Here is a 14,259-nt window from a genome sequence, read left to right as displayed (position 1 = left end):
CTGAAATGGGGATAAAACAGTTTGGCGACACTTTACTAGGCCATTCTTTATCACAGCCTGCAGTATTAATCAGATTATAATTTTTTAAAATTTTTTATTAACTTATTTCTTATTATAATTATTTATTTATTTATTTATTTTAAACCACCAGATTGAGATATTACATTTTTCTAGGTACACTTGAGCGCCATATGACATTACAGCTACAGTCATTGAAATAGACTCCTGCACTATTAATCAGATTTTCTTCATGTAACCATAGACTATATTGCATTTTCTAGGCGCACTTAAGCACCATCTAGTGGCCATAACAGACATTACAGCAATAGTCATTGAAACAAGGCTCCTGCACTATTAATCAGATTTTTTTGTTTTTATACCAACAGATGTAACCATAAACTATATTGCATTTTCTAGGCGCACTTGAGCACCCTCTAGTGGCCATATAACAACAGCTATTGAAATAGGCTTGCAGTAATTTTTTTTATTTTTTTTGGAGAGAAATTTGAAAATTTACCTCTAAAACAAAGCCCTAAAATTTAAAAGGGGCCTCTTATGTTAACATATAGGTAAAATTTTTTGCTGGTTTGTTATGTATGAAACTATAGGAGCCGCTGAAACTGCAGAGCGGACAGCCCACCAGAACCAGAATTGGTTATCTCAACCAGGTAGGTCTACATTAATGGTCTCCAAACCGTGGACCTCCAGCTGTGGCAAAACTACAACTCCCAGCATGCCCGGACAGCCGTTGGCTGTCCGGGCATGCTGGGAGTTGTAGTTTTGCAACAGTTGGAGGTTCTCTGTTTGCAAACCACTGGTCTACATCATCATATCTATAGGAAGAAGTGGGGGAAAAAAAAAAAATTATAATAAATGACAAAATTCCAGATAACTACTGAAATCTACACAGGCAGCCCCGGCCTGTTCCTAGATATGTATATACACAGTGTGCTATAGGCTGTGTGTAAGATGTATGATACCATGGAACCAATAGACGGATATGTCTGCTGTATGACGATATATGAGAAGGGAGGCCGCCTCTATACTAACAGCTCAGCACCAGGGCGGCTGCGGACACAGCCTCAGATCTCCAGCTTGCGATTGATCAGTATAGAGCAGGCGGTCAGGCAGCCTCCGATCTTCGACACCTCCGTGCAAGACGCCGGGACTAGTGAATAATCTGTCAGCTTCTGAAAGACCTGTATAGGAGAAGAAAAATAAAAGTAAATATAATTTACATTTTTTTTTATAAATATATACACACAGTATATCTATCTATCTCTATAATATATATGATATATGATATATATATATATGATATATATGATATATGATATATATATATATATGATATATGATATATATATATATATATGATATATGATATATATGATATATGATATATATATATGATATATATATATGATATATATATATATATATATATATATATATGATATATATATATGATATATATATATGATATATATATATATATGATAGATAGATATATGATAGATATATATGATAGATATATATATATGATAGATATATGATATATATATATATATCTATATATCTATATATCTATCATTTTTTTTTATTTTTTTTTTTTATGTATTCAGACCCTTGGGGAGAAGGCCGCAATGTTTACACACCTGGATTAGGGGATTTTTTTGCCATTCATTCTTCACTGTAGGGATGGTATTGGGCAGGTGATTGGGGAAACCAGGGACTGCCAAACATGATGCTGCCCCCACCATGATCACTGTAGGGATGGTATTGGGTAGGTGATGGGTAGTGCCTGGTTTCCTCCAGACATGATGCTGCCCCCACCATGATCACTGTAGGGATGGTATTAGGCAGGTGATGGGCAGTGCCTTGTTTCCTCCAGACATGATGCTGCCCCCACCATGATCACTGTAGGGATGGTATTGGGCAGGTGATGGGTAGTGCCTGGTTTCCTCCAGACATGATGCTGCCCCCACCATGATCACGGATGGTATTAGGCAGGTGATGGGCAGTGCCTTGTTTCCTCCAGACATGATGCTGCCCCCACCATGATCACTGTAGGGATGGTATTGGGTAGGTGATGGGTAGTGCCTGGTTTCCTCCAGACATGATGCTGCCCCCACCATGATCACGGATGGTATTAGGCAGGTGATGGGCAGTGCCTTGTTTCCTCCAGACATGATGCTGCCCCCACCATGATCACTGTAGGGATGGTATTGGGCAGGTGATGGGCAGTGCCTGGTTTCCTCCAGACATGATGCTGCCCCCACCATGATCACTGTAGGGATGGTATTGGGCAGGTGATGGGCAGTGCCTTGTTTCCTCCAGACATGATGCTGCCCCCACCATGATCACTGTAGGGATGGTATTAGGCAGGTGGTGGGCAGTGCCTTGTTTCCTCCAGACATGATGCTTCCCCCACCATGATCACTGTAGGGATGGTATTGGGCAGGTGATGGGCAGTGCCTGGTTTCCTTCAGACATGATGCTGCCCCCACCATGATCACTGTAGAGATGGTATTGGGCAGGTGATGGGCAGTGCCTGGTTTCCCCCAGACATGATGCTTCCCCCACCATGATCACTGTAGGGATGGTATTGGGCAGGTGATGGGCAGGGCCTGGTTTCCTCCAGACATGATGCTGCCCCCACCATGATCACTGTAGGGATGGTATTGGGATGTGATGGGCAGTGCCTGGTTTCCTCCAGACATGATGCTGCCCCCACCATGATCACTGTAGGGATGGTATTGGGCAGGTGATGGGCAGTGCCTGGTTTCCTCCAGACATGATGCTGCCCCCACCATGATCACTGTAGGGATGGTATTGGGCAGGTGATTGGCAGTGCCTGGTTTCCCCCTATGATACGAAGTATAGAGTTGTGACTAAAAACTCTTTCACAGTCAGAGATCTTTAGATGCTTTTTCGTTCAGAGGCTCTCACGAGTCTATTAGTCACGAGTCTTCTTGTGTCTTCTTTCAGTCCACTCTGCCCATAAAGCCAGATTGGTGGAGGCTGCAGTTATGGTTGACCTTCTGGAAGTTTCTCCCATCTGCACATAGGAGCTCAGCCAAATGACCATTAAATTATTGGTTCTCTTACCGGTTAGTTTGGTGAGGTGGCCATTTCTAGGAAAAGTCCTGGTCATTTCAAACTTCTTCCATGTAAGAATTATGGAGGACTCTGTGCTCTTGGGAACTTTGAGCTCAGCAGAAAGGTTTTTGTCCCCTTCTCCAGATCTGTGCCTCCACACAATCCTGTCTGAGCTCTACAGGCAGTTCTTTCCTCATTATCACTTGGTTTTACTATGATGTGCATTTGTCAGCTGTGATGCCTTACATACACAGGGCCACGTCTTTAAGATTATGTCCAACCAGCTGAATGTACCCCAGGCGACGCAAAATCAAGGTGGAGAAACATCTCAGAGATGATTAAGAGAAATGGGAGGAGCCAGAGCTAAACTTCAAGTGTCATAGCAAAGGGTCTGAATACTTATGTTCATGTGAAGTGTTAGTTTCAGGTTCTGCTCGACATCACCACCAGACTTATACCCACCCAGGATGAAATATGACAACATCTGTTTTACCGCACATTAAAGTGGTTACTTAAATAATTTTGATGGTGACTGTCCCAATAGTAGGTACACCCTTCGTAGGACCCATGAATACATTTGTAGGAGGCATCGATAGCTGCTTACACATGCAGGATATAGTCACCTGAACACTATCTGGATATTCTTCTGCACTGCGATGAACCAGAACGTTGGATTTGGGCCCCACCCGGGCATAGATGCAGTTGGCGGCAGGGTCATCGGGCACAGTCAGCGTCTCATAATGGTGATCAGTCAGCTGCTCCATCATCTGACAGAATGAAGGATATACATCCGGCTGTCACATTTACATTGCATTATTTATAGGGATGACGTTGCAGATATGGGACCTCACAGTAGGGGAATCCTTATAAATTGGGTTACTGCCGTTTCTTACCTTGAGCGCTCTTTTTGCAGTGTCACTACTGCCGATCACCAGGGTGTCAGGGCCGGCCATACTGCAGAAACTTTTTAGATTTAAATCTCCCGCAACCGGCACAGTGGACACTGCATAATCCTAGTAGAGAACAGATTTCAGAATATTTAAGGCATCGCTATTAACAGTCATGCATGCTATATACCAGGACGCTATATACCTGAAACATTTTATATAGCGAGAACCCCCACAAGTATACACTACACAGTAGTTAGGAGCCTCAACAGCAGGCTTAAAGGGGTACTCCTCCCCTAGACATCTTATCCCCTATCCAAAGGATAGGGAATAAGATGTCTGATCGCGGGGGTCCCCGCAATGCCGTCACGCCCCCTCCCATAGACTTGCATTGAGGGGGCGGGGCGTGACGTCACATGGGGGCGCAGTTGTGACGTCACGGACTTCCGTTCCCGTGGTCGGGACACAGACCCTCCAGCGCTTCTGGACAAGAAATAGGTGGGTGCCGCATGCTATATTGTGGACATCCCCAGCGGCGGGACCCCCGCAATCAGACATCTTATCCCCTATCCTTTGGATAAGGGATAAGATGTCTAGGGGTGGAGTACCCCTTTAAAGAAGCACTCCACATTATTATTATAATTTTTTTTTTTTTTTTATGCACTCCCTAGTCCTACAGCGCCATCTGTTTAATTCCAGCACAGCTGCATCTAAAAAGGTTTATAATTATAACTGGGTCATGTGATCACCAGTCAGAACCACAGAAAATCCTAGTGCTTCATGTGTCAGAGTAAGCCGACTTTGTGAACTACAGAATTAGATCATCGCCTATCACAGTGGTCTTCAACCTGTGAACCTCCAGATGTTGAAAAACTACAACTCCCAGCATGCCCGGACAGCTGTTGGCAATTCTACACCTCCCCTGAGGCAGTGTTCACATGTTGCATTTTTGCTGCTCTTTACCTGTGGAATTTGCAACGATTATCCCAAAATTACAGGAAGATGACGCTGTTACTACAGCAATTTTGGAAAATCACAACCATAAAAACCATACAAAACGCAACATGTGGACACAGCCTGAAGTCTTTAAAACACCTACATTCTTACTATAGGTCAAATGTCCTATCTCATGGAATTTTGGGAACTGCAGATAGTGTGAACTGACACCAACCCACTTAGGAGTCTCAGGAGTTTAGGCTGCTGGAGTCCAGCCAGGTAGATCCGCGAGACCCGTTCACACTGCGGAGTTTAAATAGCGGACAATTCCGCCGCTGAAATTGTTTTCCGCGGAAAGAAAAAAAGTGTTCATTCTTTACACGGAATTCGTCAATGGTGATGGCGCAGTGCCCCGCGGTCCTATTGCTGAAGGATTTTCGGCGGCGGCCGGCTGACTGAGGCATCACTCGCGGAATTCCACGAATGGAGATTCCGCAGTGTGAACTTACCCTAATAATAGCCTATGCTGCACTATACTATACAAGCACTATGAGGGAGATTTATCAAAATCGGTCCAGAGGACAGATCGCTTCTTTCATTTTTGGAAAGGCCTCTAAAAAAATGAAAGAAGCAATCTGATTGGTTGCTAGGGGCAACTCAGCAACTTTTCTTCTGGACAGGTTTTGCTAAATCTCCCCCTAAATCTATCTATTTCTGAGTGCTTCTTTAAGAAGAGAAAATACATTACATAATTCATTTTGAGAGGTATAAACACATTTCTGCCATTATGGTTGGCCTAGAAGTTTCAGTTCTAGGTCAAATCTGTAAAAATCTACAGAGAACACGGTGGCTCCAGATTAGGAGACTCAATAAAAGCTCTCCATATTAAGTCGCAACGGTTTACCCAGGCTATAGGTCAGTGTTTCACAACCAGGGTGCCTCTAGCTTTTGCAAAACTACAACTTCCAGCATGGCCGGACAGCCAAAGGCTGTTCGGGCATGCTGGGAGTTGTAGTTCTGCAACAGCTGGAGGCACACTGGTAGGGAGACACTGCTATAGGTGCTTTAAGTCAGTCACTAGACTTGAACCTGTGGCAATAGCTGGAGAGCTACAGGATGGAAGTCACGGATGTTAGTGAACATTGGTTGTAATACCTGGTAGGTTTTGGCTACTATCTCAGCACCTCGGAGATTGGTCCACTTGGACAAACCCACAAAGATTTCTGTACCTGCAATATGAACAAACAGAATAAAAATCATATACCGACCGGATCTGTGCGGCAATACCAGACAAGGCCTGTAGGCAAGAGGGGTGCTTTTTTTTTTTTTTAAACATAAGCTGAACCTTGTCTGGGTTTCTCTCATGACTGAATAGAGATGACCCTTCAGGAGACTCCTTTTAGATTTGGCTTCCCTGCCCCTAAAAACGGGATATCTAGGATCAGAAAAAACAGGCTGGCTGTGGAAATTCAGCCACAGAAAACTCACGGGGAGCCCATCTGCATGTAGAGCAGCCTTAAAGGGGTACTCCGCCCCTAGCATCTTATCCCCTATCCAAAGGATAGGGGATAAGATGTCAGTACGCCGCGGTCCTGCTGCTGGGGACCCCCGGGATCTCGGCTGCAGCATCCCGCTATCATTACTGCACAGAGCACGCTCACTCTGTGTAATGACGGGCAATACAGAGGCCGGAGCATCGTGACATCACGGCTCCACCCCCTAGTGATATCACGGCCCGCCCCCTTAATGCAAGTCTATGGGAGGGGGCATGATGGCCACCACGCCCCCTCCCATAGACTTTATTGAGGGGGAGGGCCATGATGTCACGAGGGGGCGGAGCTGTGATGTCATGATGCTCCGGCCCCTGTATTGCCCGTCATTACACACAGAGCAAGAGCGGGGTGCTGCAGCTGAGACAAGATGAGAGGGGACAAGATGCTAGGGCGGAGTACCCCTTTAAGACTGAGTTTGCACCTTTGTCCAGCAAAATCGCACCAAACAAAAACATTTGCCGCACAAAAATGCAGAGGCCAGAGGTTAGCTTAAAGTCAATATGGAATTATGAGACACCAAACTATTTTATTATTTTTTTTTTGTTTTTTTTGTTTTTTGTTTTTTGTGCTCAGTGACAGTTTACTAAAATCCCAGCATGCAGAGACTACGGCGTTTTTTTCTGTAAACCTCTGTGTTTTCTCCCCTAGACTTCCATGGGAGGCAAAGAAACCAAGTCCAAAGAGAGAGAGAAAAAAAAAATAATAATAAATAATAATATGGGGGACATTTATCAAAACCTATGTAGAGGAAAAGTTGACCAGTTGCCAAGGGCAACCAGATTGCTGCTTTCGTGTTGAAAAGGCCTCTGAAAAATTAAAGCAGCAATCTCATTGGTTGCTATGGGCAACTGGGCACAGGTTTTGATAAATGTGCCCAGATGTGTTTGAAAAATACCATTCTGAAGGCAGTGAAATAAAAGGCAAATGCTTAAAAAAATCTAATATAAACTAAAAGATTAAAAAAATAACAATAATTAAACACAGGAAAAAAAAATGCCAAAATGCAATGGCATGGAATTTATTTGAACCTTTTCAGAGAAAAAAAACCACACACACACACACACAAAGAAATAAGCTGTGTGGAAACATAGCAATAGGGGTACGGTATATACACTTAGCACACTTTTTCTTACTGCTCAAAAACAACCAAACTAAAAAAGGAAGCATACAAATCCTACCATTTTGTATACACAGCTCCTATGTGTTCCCATGGTTACAGACTACAAACAAACCCATCTTTATCATAAATTACAGAGAGTAGTAGAGAAGACAGATACAAATGGCGACACCCTTTAGATTCCATAAGGCTGTGTTCACATTGTGGAATCTCTGGATGGAATTTCCACCGGAAAACCAGCGAGCGGCGTTAGGACCACGTGGACTGCAATGCATTTCTCAGAACATCCACGGAAAGATCCGTTCATATATGGAGATGGCAATACAGTCTGCGCGGTCCTAGAGCCGCCACAGGATCTCCAGCAGAATTTTTTTTTTGTCTGGAGATTCAGCACCATGAACCCGGCCTAAAGGTTTCCCTCATAAACCATTTTGATTGGGAGCAGGCAATCAGCTTTGCAGATTTTGGATGAATCTTACAATCCAGTGATTGACTTCTGTTTACCACCCGGTGGGAGAGGGGTTTAGCAAATCTGGGGTGGGGGGCCCCAGCGGTCGGACCCCCACGATCTGAAACTTATCCCCTATCCTTAGGATAGGGGATACGTTTTTCAGCACTGGATATCTCCTTTAATCACCAGAGTACCCCTTGCCCCGCAGACAGTCATTGGCTAAAGTGGTCACATGTTGTGTCGACATGTCACCCAGAATGGAGGAGAACATGGAAGCATCAGTAAGTGGCAGGGGATCTGCAAAGTAAGAATTACCAACACCTACAGGAGGCTCCGGCGATCACTTACCGGTGAAGAGAATGTCGCTGGCATCTAGTGTGGCACTTTCATCTGTGAGTTCACAAACCCGAAATTTCAACTCTTCAAACAACTTATGTAAACCTTCTGTCTGAGGGGAAGATGGAGAAGAGGGGAGAGTGAGGAAGAATGAACAGATGGCCGATTATGAAACAAAGATGGATACATACATATTCATACCCACGCCGGCAGACGGGTACATTAGTACTCACCTCTTTTCTCCTTGCAGGGTTTGATGGGCGGGTGATTAAAGCCGTATCTGCTATTACCACTGCCATGTCACCGATTAGCTGCCCTCTGGGTAGATCTTCATTTGGAGGAAGCTCCATCACCTGAAGACCCAGTTTCTGTCGTAAGATGCCACAGAAGACGCCACTTTCCCTTTGTGCCCTTGCAAGGTCCACCTTCCCATCTGCCTCCTGTGCCAGAGAGGAGGGCACCCCTCTGACCACAGCATGAGTGTATCTACCAGTCATTTCTAATGCCCCAGGTAGGGGTACCAAAATCCAGAAACCTCACAAAACTTTCGAGGGCGGTTGCCAAGATCCCAGCACCAGTGTCTATCTTGTACGGTTCCCGTCTTCTGCCCTCCACTATTCCTTGATCTCTTCCCTGGTCTCCTGCCTGGATGAGTTCCTCTCTTCCCCTGCACCTCTGGCTTCCTTCCTGACTTCACATCCTGAAAGAAAAAAGGAATGACAACTGTGGTGGCCCAGTACGGGAGGTGTTACCCTGTGCTCCTGCTGTCCTGTCAGGCAGCCTCTTTTAGTGTCCCCAATGTCCCCCTGCACTTGTTTCCCCATTGTAAATATGTTTTACCGTGTGAAGTGTTATAAAATGTAATGTTGCTTTAAGAGTTATACCATGTGATATGTCATGTGATTGTTACCCAGGAGGTACCAGAGACCACGTGACCCCAAGAGTGACCTATGGGCTCCCTGCTAGTCTCCCCCATATAAGCCCTGGGTGGATCTTCTCTCTCTCCTCTGCTGAGGTCCAGTGCAGTCTTGTCTAGTGTGTGTGTCCAGAGTGTTAGAGACCTCAAAGTCCAGTCCTGCAGCCGCCATCAAGTCATGTAAGATAAAGTCACAGCTTTATGAGTCAAGTCAGTCCCTGTCATCTGTCAAGTCAGCGTGGTCTGCATTCAATTGTCCAGTCCTACTACAAGTCCCAGCAAGCCCTTAAGGTCTCTGCGTCACATCCTTGGGCCCTGGCTGACCTGTATAGACTTTTCCATCTGTTTACCCTCAGTAAAGCTATCGTTGTCCGTAACTTGGCGTCAGTCTTTATTGCCCCCAGTGCCTAGCCCAGGATCCAGCGGTATTCCTTCGGGTGGTTATAGGCTAAACCACGCCCTGGCGTCATGAATACAAGGGGTTAATGCCATCTACCCCTAGGGTAACAACATCTGCCCTGCGCTGCACCACACAACTATGTTCAGAAATATTTCCATGAACACAAACACACGGCGGTCACCATGTGGATGACAACGGACAATACAAAACATCCTGTGAAGTCCTAACATCTGAGCAGCAGTACGGGCGCTCAGGCTAAATTTGGTACCACAACTTGTTCCCTTCCAGGAGGTGATAAAAACCAATGGGTAACAGCAAAGCCTGTGGGACATCTGGACATTCCACCGCTATGATAGAATAGATAACTATAGATGACAGACTAGTCCTCCCACCTTGCATGTTACTAGATAGCAACACAACTAGATAGTACCCCCAAAGAAATTAGATAGTGGGCTACTACTAGACTTCACTGCCTTGCTGTGACCCTGAAGGGCTATAGAGCAGTGTTTCCCCAACAAGTATGCCTCAAACTGTTGCAAAAACTACAACCCCCAGAATGCCCAGACACCCTGTAGGACTCTTGCTGTAACCATGTAGGGCTCTAGAGCAATGTTTCCTAACAAGTGTGCCTCCAGCTGTTGCAAAACCAACCCCCAGACACTCTGTAGGACTCTTTGGCAGTGTTTCCCAACCAGTGTGCCTCCAGCTGTTCCAAAACTACAACCCCCAGAATGCACAGACACCTTGTAGGACTCTTGCTGTAACCCTGTAGGGCTCTAAAGCAATGTCCAGGCATTCTGGGGGTTGTAGTTTTGAAACAGCTGAATGCCTGGACACCCTATAGGACTCTTGCTGTAACCCTGTAGGGCTCTAGAGCAATGTTTCCCAACCAGTGTGCCTCCAGCTGTTGCAAAACTACAACCCCCAGAATGCCTGGACACCCTATAGGAATCTTGCTGTAACCCTGTAGGACTCTAGAGCAATGTTCCCTAGAGAGTGTGCCTCCAGCTGTTTCAAAATCAACCCCCAGAATGCCCACACACCCTGTAGGACTCTCGGGCAGTGTTTCCCAATCAGTGTGCCTCCAGCTGTTGCAAAACTACAACCCCCCAGAATGCCTGGACACCCTGTAAGTCTCTTGCTGTAACCCTGTAGGGCTCTAGAGCAATGTTACCTAAAGAGTGTGCCTCCAGCTGTTGCAAAACCAACCCCCAGAATGCCCACACACCCTGTAGGACTCTTGGGCAGCATTTCCCAACCAGTGTGCCTCCGGCTGTTGCAAAACTACAACCCCCAGAATGCCCAGACACCCTATAGGACTCTTGCTGTAACCCTGTAGGGCTCTAGAGCAATGTTTCCTAATGAGTGTGCCTCCAGCTGTTTCAAAACTACAACCCCCAGAATGCCCAGACACCCTATAGGACTCTTGCTGTAACCCTGTAGGGCTCTAGAGCAATGTTTCCTAATGAGTGTGCCTCCAGCTGTTGCAAAACCAACCACCAGAATGCCCAGACACCCTGTAGGACTATTGGCCAGTGTTTCTTAACCAGTGTACCTCCAGCTGTTGCAAAACTACAACCCCCAGCAAGCCCGGACAGCTGTCCGGGCTTGCTGGCGGTTGTAGTTTTGCAACAGCTGGAGGCACACTGATTAGGAAACACTACTTAACATTAATTTCATTAACATTACGAGTCATGTCAGTGCTAGATCCGTCAAGGAATTTCCTTTACAGATCCCTTTTTCTTGGACTTAAGGAGTTAATTGATCACCAATACACTTTGCATAGTGCTGGATGGGTTATATCCCCATATACAGCGTCCTTCCTAATACAGAGAGGGTAACCAAGACTATTGAGGGTCCTCTAAGGATAACTTAAAGACATAGCACCAAATTAGCAATGTCCATGCCCAGATAGTTGGTTGTCAGCTGCAATAAGGTACTTCTAAAGTAACGCCATAGTGTCACTATGGGTTTCTGCAAGGAACCAGCCCCTCCCAGAGCTCAAGAGGTTAACCAGTGCCATGCCAGGGTATAACAACTCCATACGATCACCGTGCATTCTTATAGAGGGGGGATGCGAAGCCAATAATGCCATTTATAACAGATCCGGGTGGTCCCAGCCCAGCATTGTAGGTATCGGGCCCACTGGCTCACAGGGATATTTGGGATTTCACCACTGGGCTGTTCTGGTGGTTAACCCTTTATAGAACAGACAGACAAGTGAATTTGGAGGGGATGGCGAAAAGGGAGGGAAGATGGAGGGGTGGATGGGAGACACCATGCACTGGAGAAGACATGAAGTCACAGGGCGGGGGAGACCCTGCCAGACACCAGCGGGTCACATCTACAGGAGCCTGGGGGACAAGGGCAGGGGCTGTGTGCAGCAGAGCTGAGGGGCAGTGACAGCAGGGAGGAGGGTGGCAGGGGGCACACAACAGGGCCTGGGCACACAGAGGAAAGGGGGCACTCACCACAGGGAGGACAGGGTCCCAAACACGTGATAAGACCTTGTCCCCAAACCGCAGAACACTGGGGGTCACCAAGTCCAGACCGTCCCTGCTGCCTCCCCCTTTATCCCTCCCCTCTCTCCATCTCCCCCCTCATCCCTCCCTCTGTCTCCTCCATCCCTCCCTCCAGCTCTCTCCTCCTACAATACAGCTCTGGAGATATGAGGGATCACCCTGCAATGTCCCTCTGTATACACTCCTCCGCCCTGTATACTGACAGGGCATACATCCTTCTACATACACCGCTCTAGGTCACAACCAGGAGGCCTCTGTCCGGACATGCTGGGAGTTGTAGTTTTGCAACAGCTGTAGGCACCCTGGTTGGGAAACACTGGTCTATGTACACAAAGTACATGCACCATATATACACACACAGGAATATATATATATATATATATATATATATATATATATATATATATATATATATATATATATATATATATATATATATATATATATATACACACACATATATATACACACACACAGGATGTGTCCCCCCCCCCCCCTCTATATATCTAAACACTCAGGATGTGTAATATATATATATATATATATATATATATATATATATATATATATATATATATATATACACACACACACACACACACACGAGATGTGTAATATTATATATATATATTTATCTATATACATACACACACACGATGTGCACTCCTCTATAATAATATATATATATATATATATATATATATATATATATATATATATATATATATATATATATATATATATATATATATATATATACACATACATATACACACACACACACACACAGGATGTGTCCCCCTCTATATATCTAAACACACAGGATGTGTAATATATTATATATATATTTATCTACATACACACACACGGGATGTGCACTCTATATACATGCACACACACACACACACACGACATGCAGCAATCTATATACCCTTCTGTATACTCACACAGGACATACACACACATATATATATATATATATATATATATATTATATACATACACGTATACGTGCACACAGACACAACATGAACACACACACACACATATATATATATTATATATTTACACACATACAAAAAAGAAGGTTGCAGCAGCACTCTTGGTCAAAAAAAAAAATGGAGTCTCTTAGCGCATTTTTTGATCAAGTTGTGTCCCCCATTCGCCACACGGAGGTGGCCTCACTTCGGATAGGACCCTAACACACTTATTCTACTCACCTCTGCTGGGCATCATGCAGGATCCACATCAATTTAAGAAACCTCCTGTGAAAAGGGTGGGGTACACGGCTAAAGAGGGTGCCGCTCCCCCTAACTTGCATAGTAACAAAACAAGAAAAATAGCCAGCACAACTACCTAATACACAATTTTGATCAAAAACTGTGCTTAGAGCCTCCATTTTTTGACCAAGAGTGCTGCTACAACCTTTTATTTTTTTATATACTCTGCATTTGCCACAGCAGCGTGCACCCGTGTATTCGGTAGTTGTGCTGGCTATTTTTTTTTTTTTGCTATATACAGACACACACAACATGCACCCCTCTATATACTAATAATCCCCTCTGCTCTCTGTGTTGGGCGCCCCCTATCTTCAGATATACTCAGGGCACCAGCCAATGTCTCAGCTCGTGTAGATCAGTCAGGGCTAGCGGCCGGCTGTGCCCCAACAATGCCCCCACTAGGATCAGCCCCTGCACCATTTTACCTTGAACCCAACGCAAATCTTCACCCACGAACAAATAGTCTCATCACCCTTATAACCCTCCCTGTCTGTCGTTAGGGAGGGGTGATTAGGATTAACCCCTACACTGCCAAACAAGTCTGCGCTGGCCTGAGCCAAACTCTTGCTCAACAGTAGCTGCAGGAGAAGATCTCTATTCTTGCTCAAGTCTATTTGCTTTGGCAACCTACAGAAGTGATATGTATGTCAGGCACAATGGGGAAGATTTATCAAAATTTGTGCAGAGGAAAAGCTGCTGAGTTGCCCATAGCAACCAATCCGATCGCTGCTTTCAGTTTTTCAGAGGCCTTTTCAAAAA

At 45.1% G+C, this 14,259-nt stretch overlaps 2 protein-coding genes across 6 annotated transcripts in view; one reads left to right on the top strand and one right to left on the bottom strand.

The window, feature by feature from the left end:
- Positions 1–787: 787 nt before the first annotated feature.
- DDAH2 (dimethylarginine dimethylaminohydrolase 2) lies at positions 788–14,242 on the bottom strand. Of its 5 annotated transcripts, none has more exons than XM_056540537.1 (7): positions 14,132–14,242; positions 8,616–9,082; positions 8,395–8,494; positions 6,081–6,154; positions 3,996–4,115; positions 3,726–3,869; positions 788–1,199 (listed from the first exon to the last, which is right to left on the bottom strand). In XM_056540537.1, exons 2-7 carry the CDS (start codon positions 8,877–8,879, stop codon positions 1,083–1,085), a joined length of 819 nt encoding a protein of 272 aa, XP_056396512.1. In that variant the 5' UTR covers positions 8,880–9,082; positions 14,132–14,242; the 3' UTR covers positions 788–1,082. The 5 variants fall into 5 exon arrangements, with proteins under 5 accessions (XP_056396512.1, XP_056396511.1, XP_056396514.1 ...); XM_056540536.1 differs by lacking the exon at positions 14,132–14,242 and adding an exon at positions 13,926–14,062; XM_056540539.1 differs by lacking the exon at positions 14,132–14,242 and adding an exon at positions 13,441–13,562.
- Positions 6,932–14,259, top strand: part of LOC130291589 (CCN family member 3-like) — a 32,947-nt gene continuing 25,619 nt past the window's right edge. Inside the window, exon 1 of the mRNA XM_056540532.1 lies at positions 6,932–6,961. Within this exon, the coding sequence (XP_056396507.1) occupies positions 6,947–6,961 (15 nt within the window). The 5' untranslated portion in view covers positions 6,932–6,946. The remainder of the gene's footprint in view (positions 6,962–14,259) is intronic.

This window comes from Hyla sarda, chromosome 9 (genome assembly GCF_029499605.1).
Source record: "Hyla sarda isolate aHylSar1 chromosome 9, aHylSar1.hap1, whole genome shotgun sequence".
Lineage (NCBI taxonomy): Eukaryota > Metazoa > Chordata > Amphibia > Anura > Hylidae > Hyla > Hyla sarda.
This window is presented reverse-complemented; position numbering and strand designations above follow the sequence as displayed.

What these genes read in the sequence shown, in the direction of transcription:
- DDAH2 (XM_056540537.1), bottom strand. Translation starts at nt 8,879, where the DNA reads ATGACTGGTAGATACACTCATGCTGTGGTCAGAGGGGTGCCCTCCTCT. An exon ending in ACCCTGCAAGGAGAAAAGAG is followed by an intron (nt 8,495 to 8,615) that starts GTGAGTACTAAT and finishes TCTTCCCCTCAG; the next exon opens with ACAGAAGGTTTACATAAGTT. An exon ending in AATATCCAGATAGTGTTCAG is followed by an intron (nt 1,200 to 3,725) that starts GTGACTATATCC and finishes TCTCCTATACAG; the next exon opens with GTCTTTCAGAAGCTGACAGA.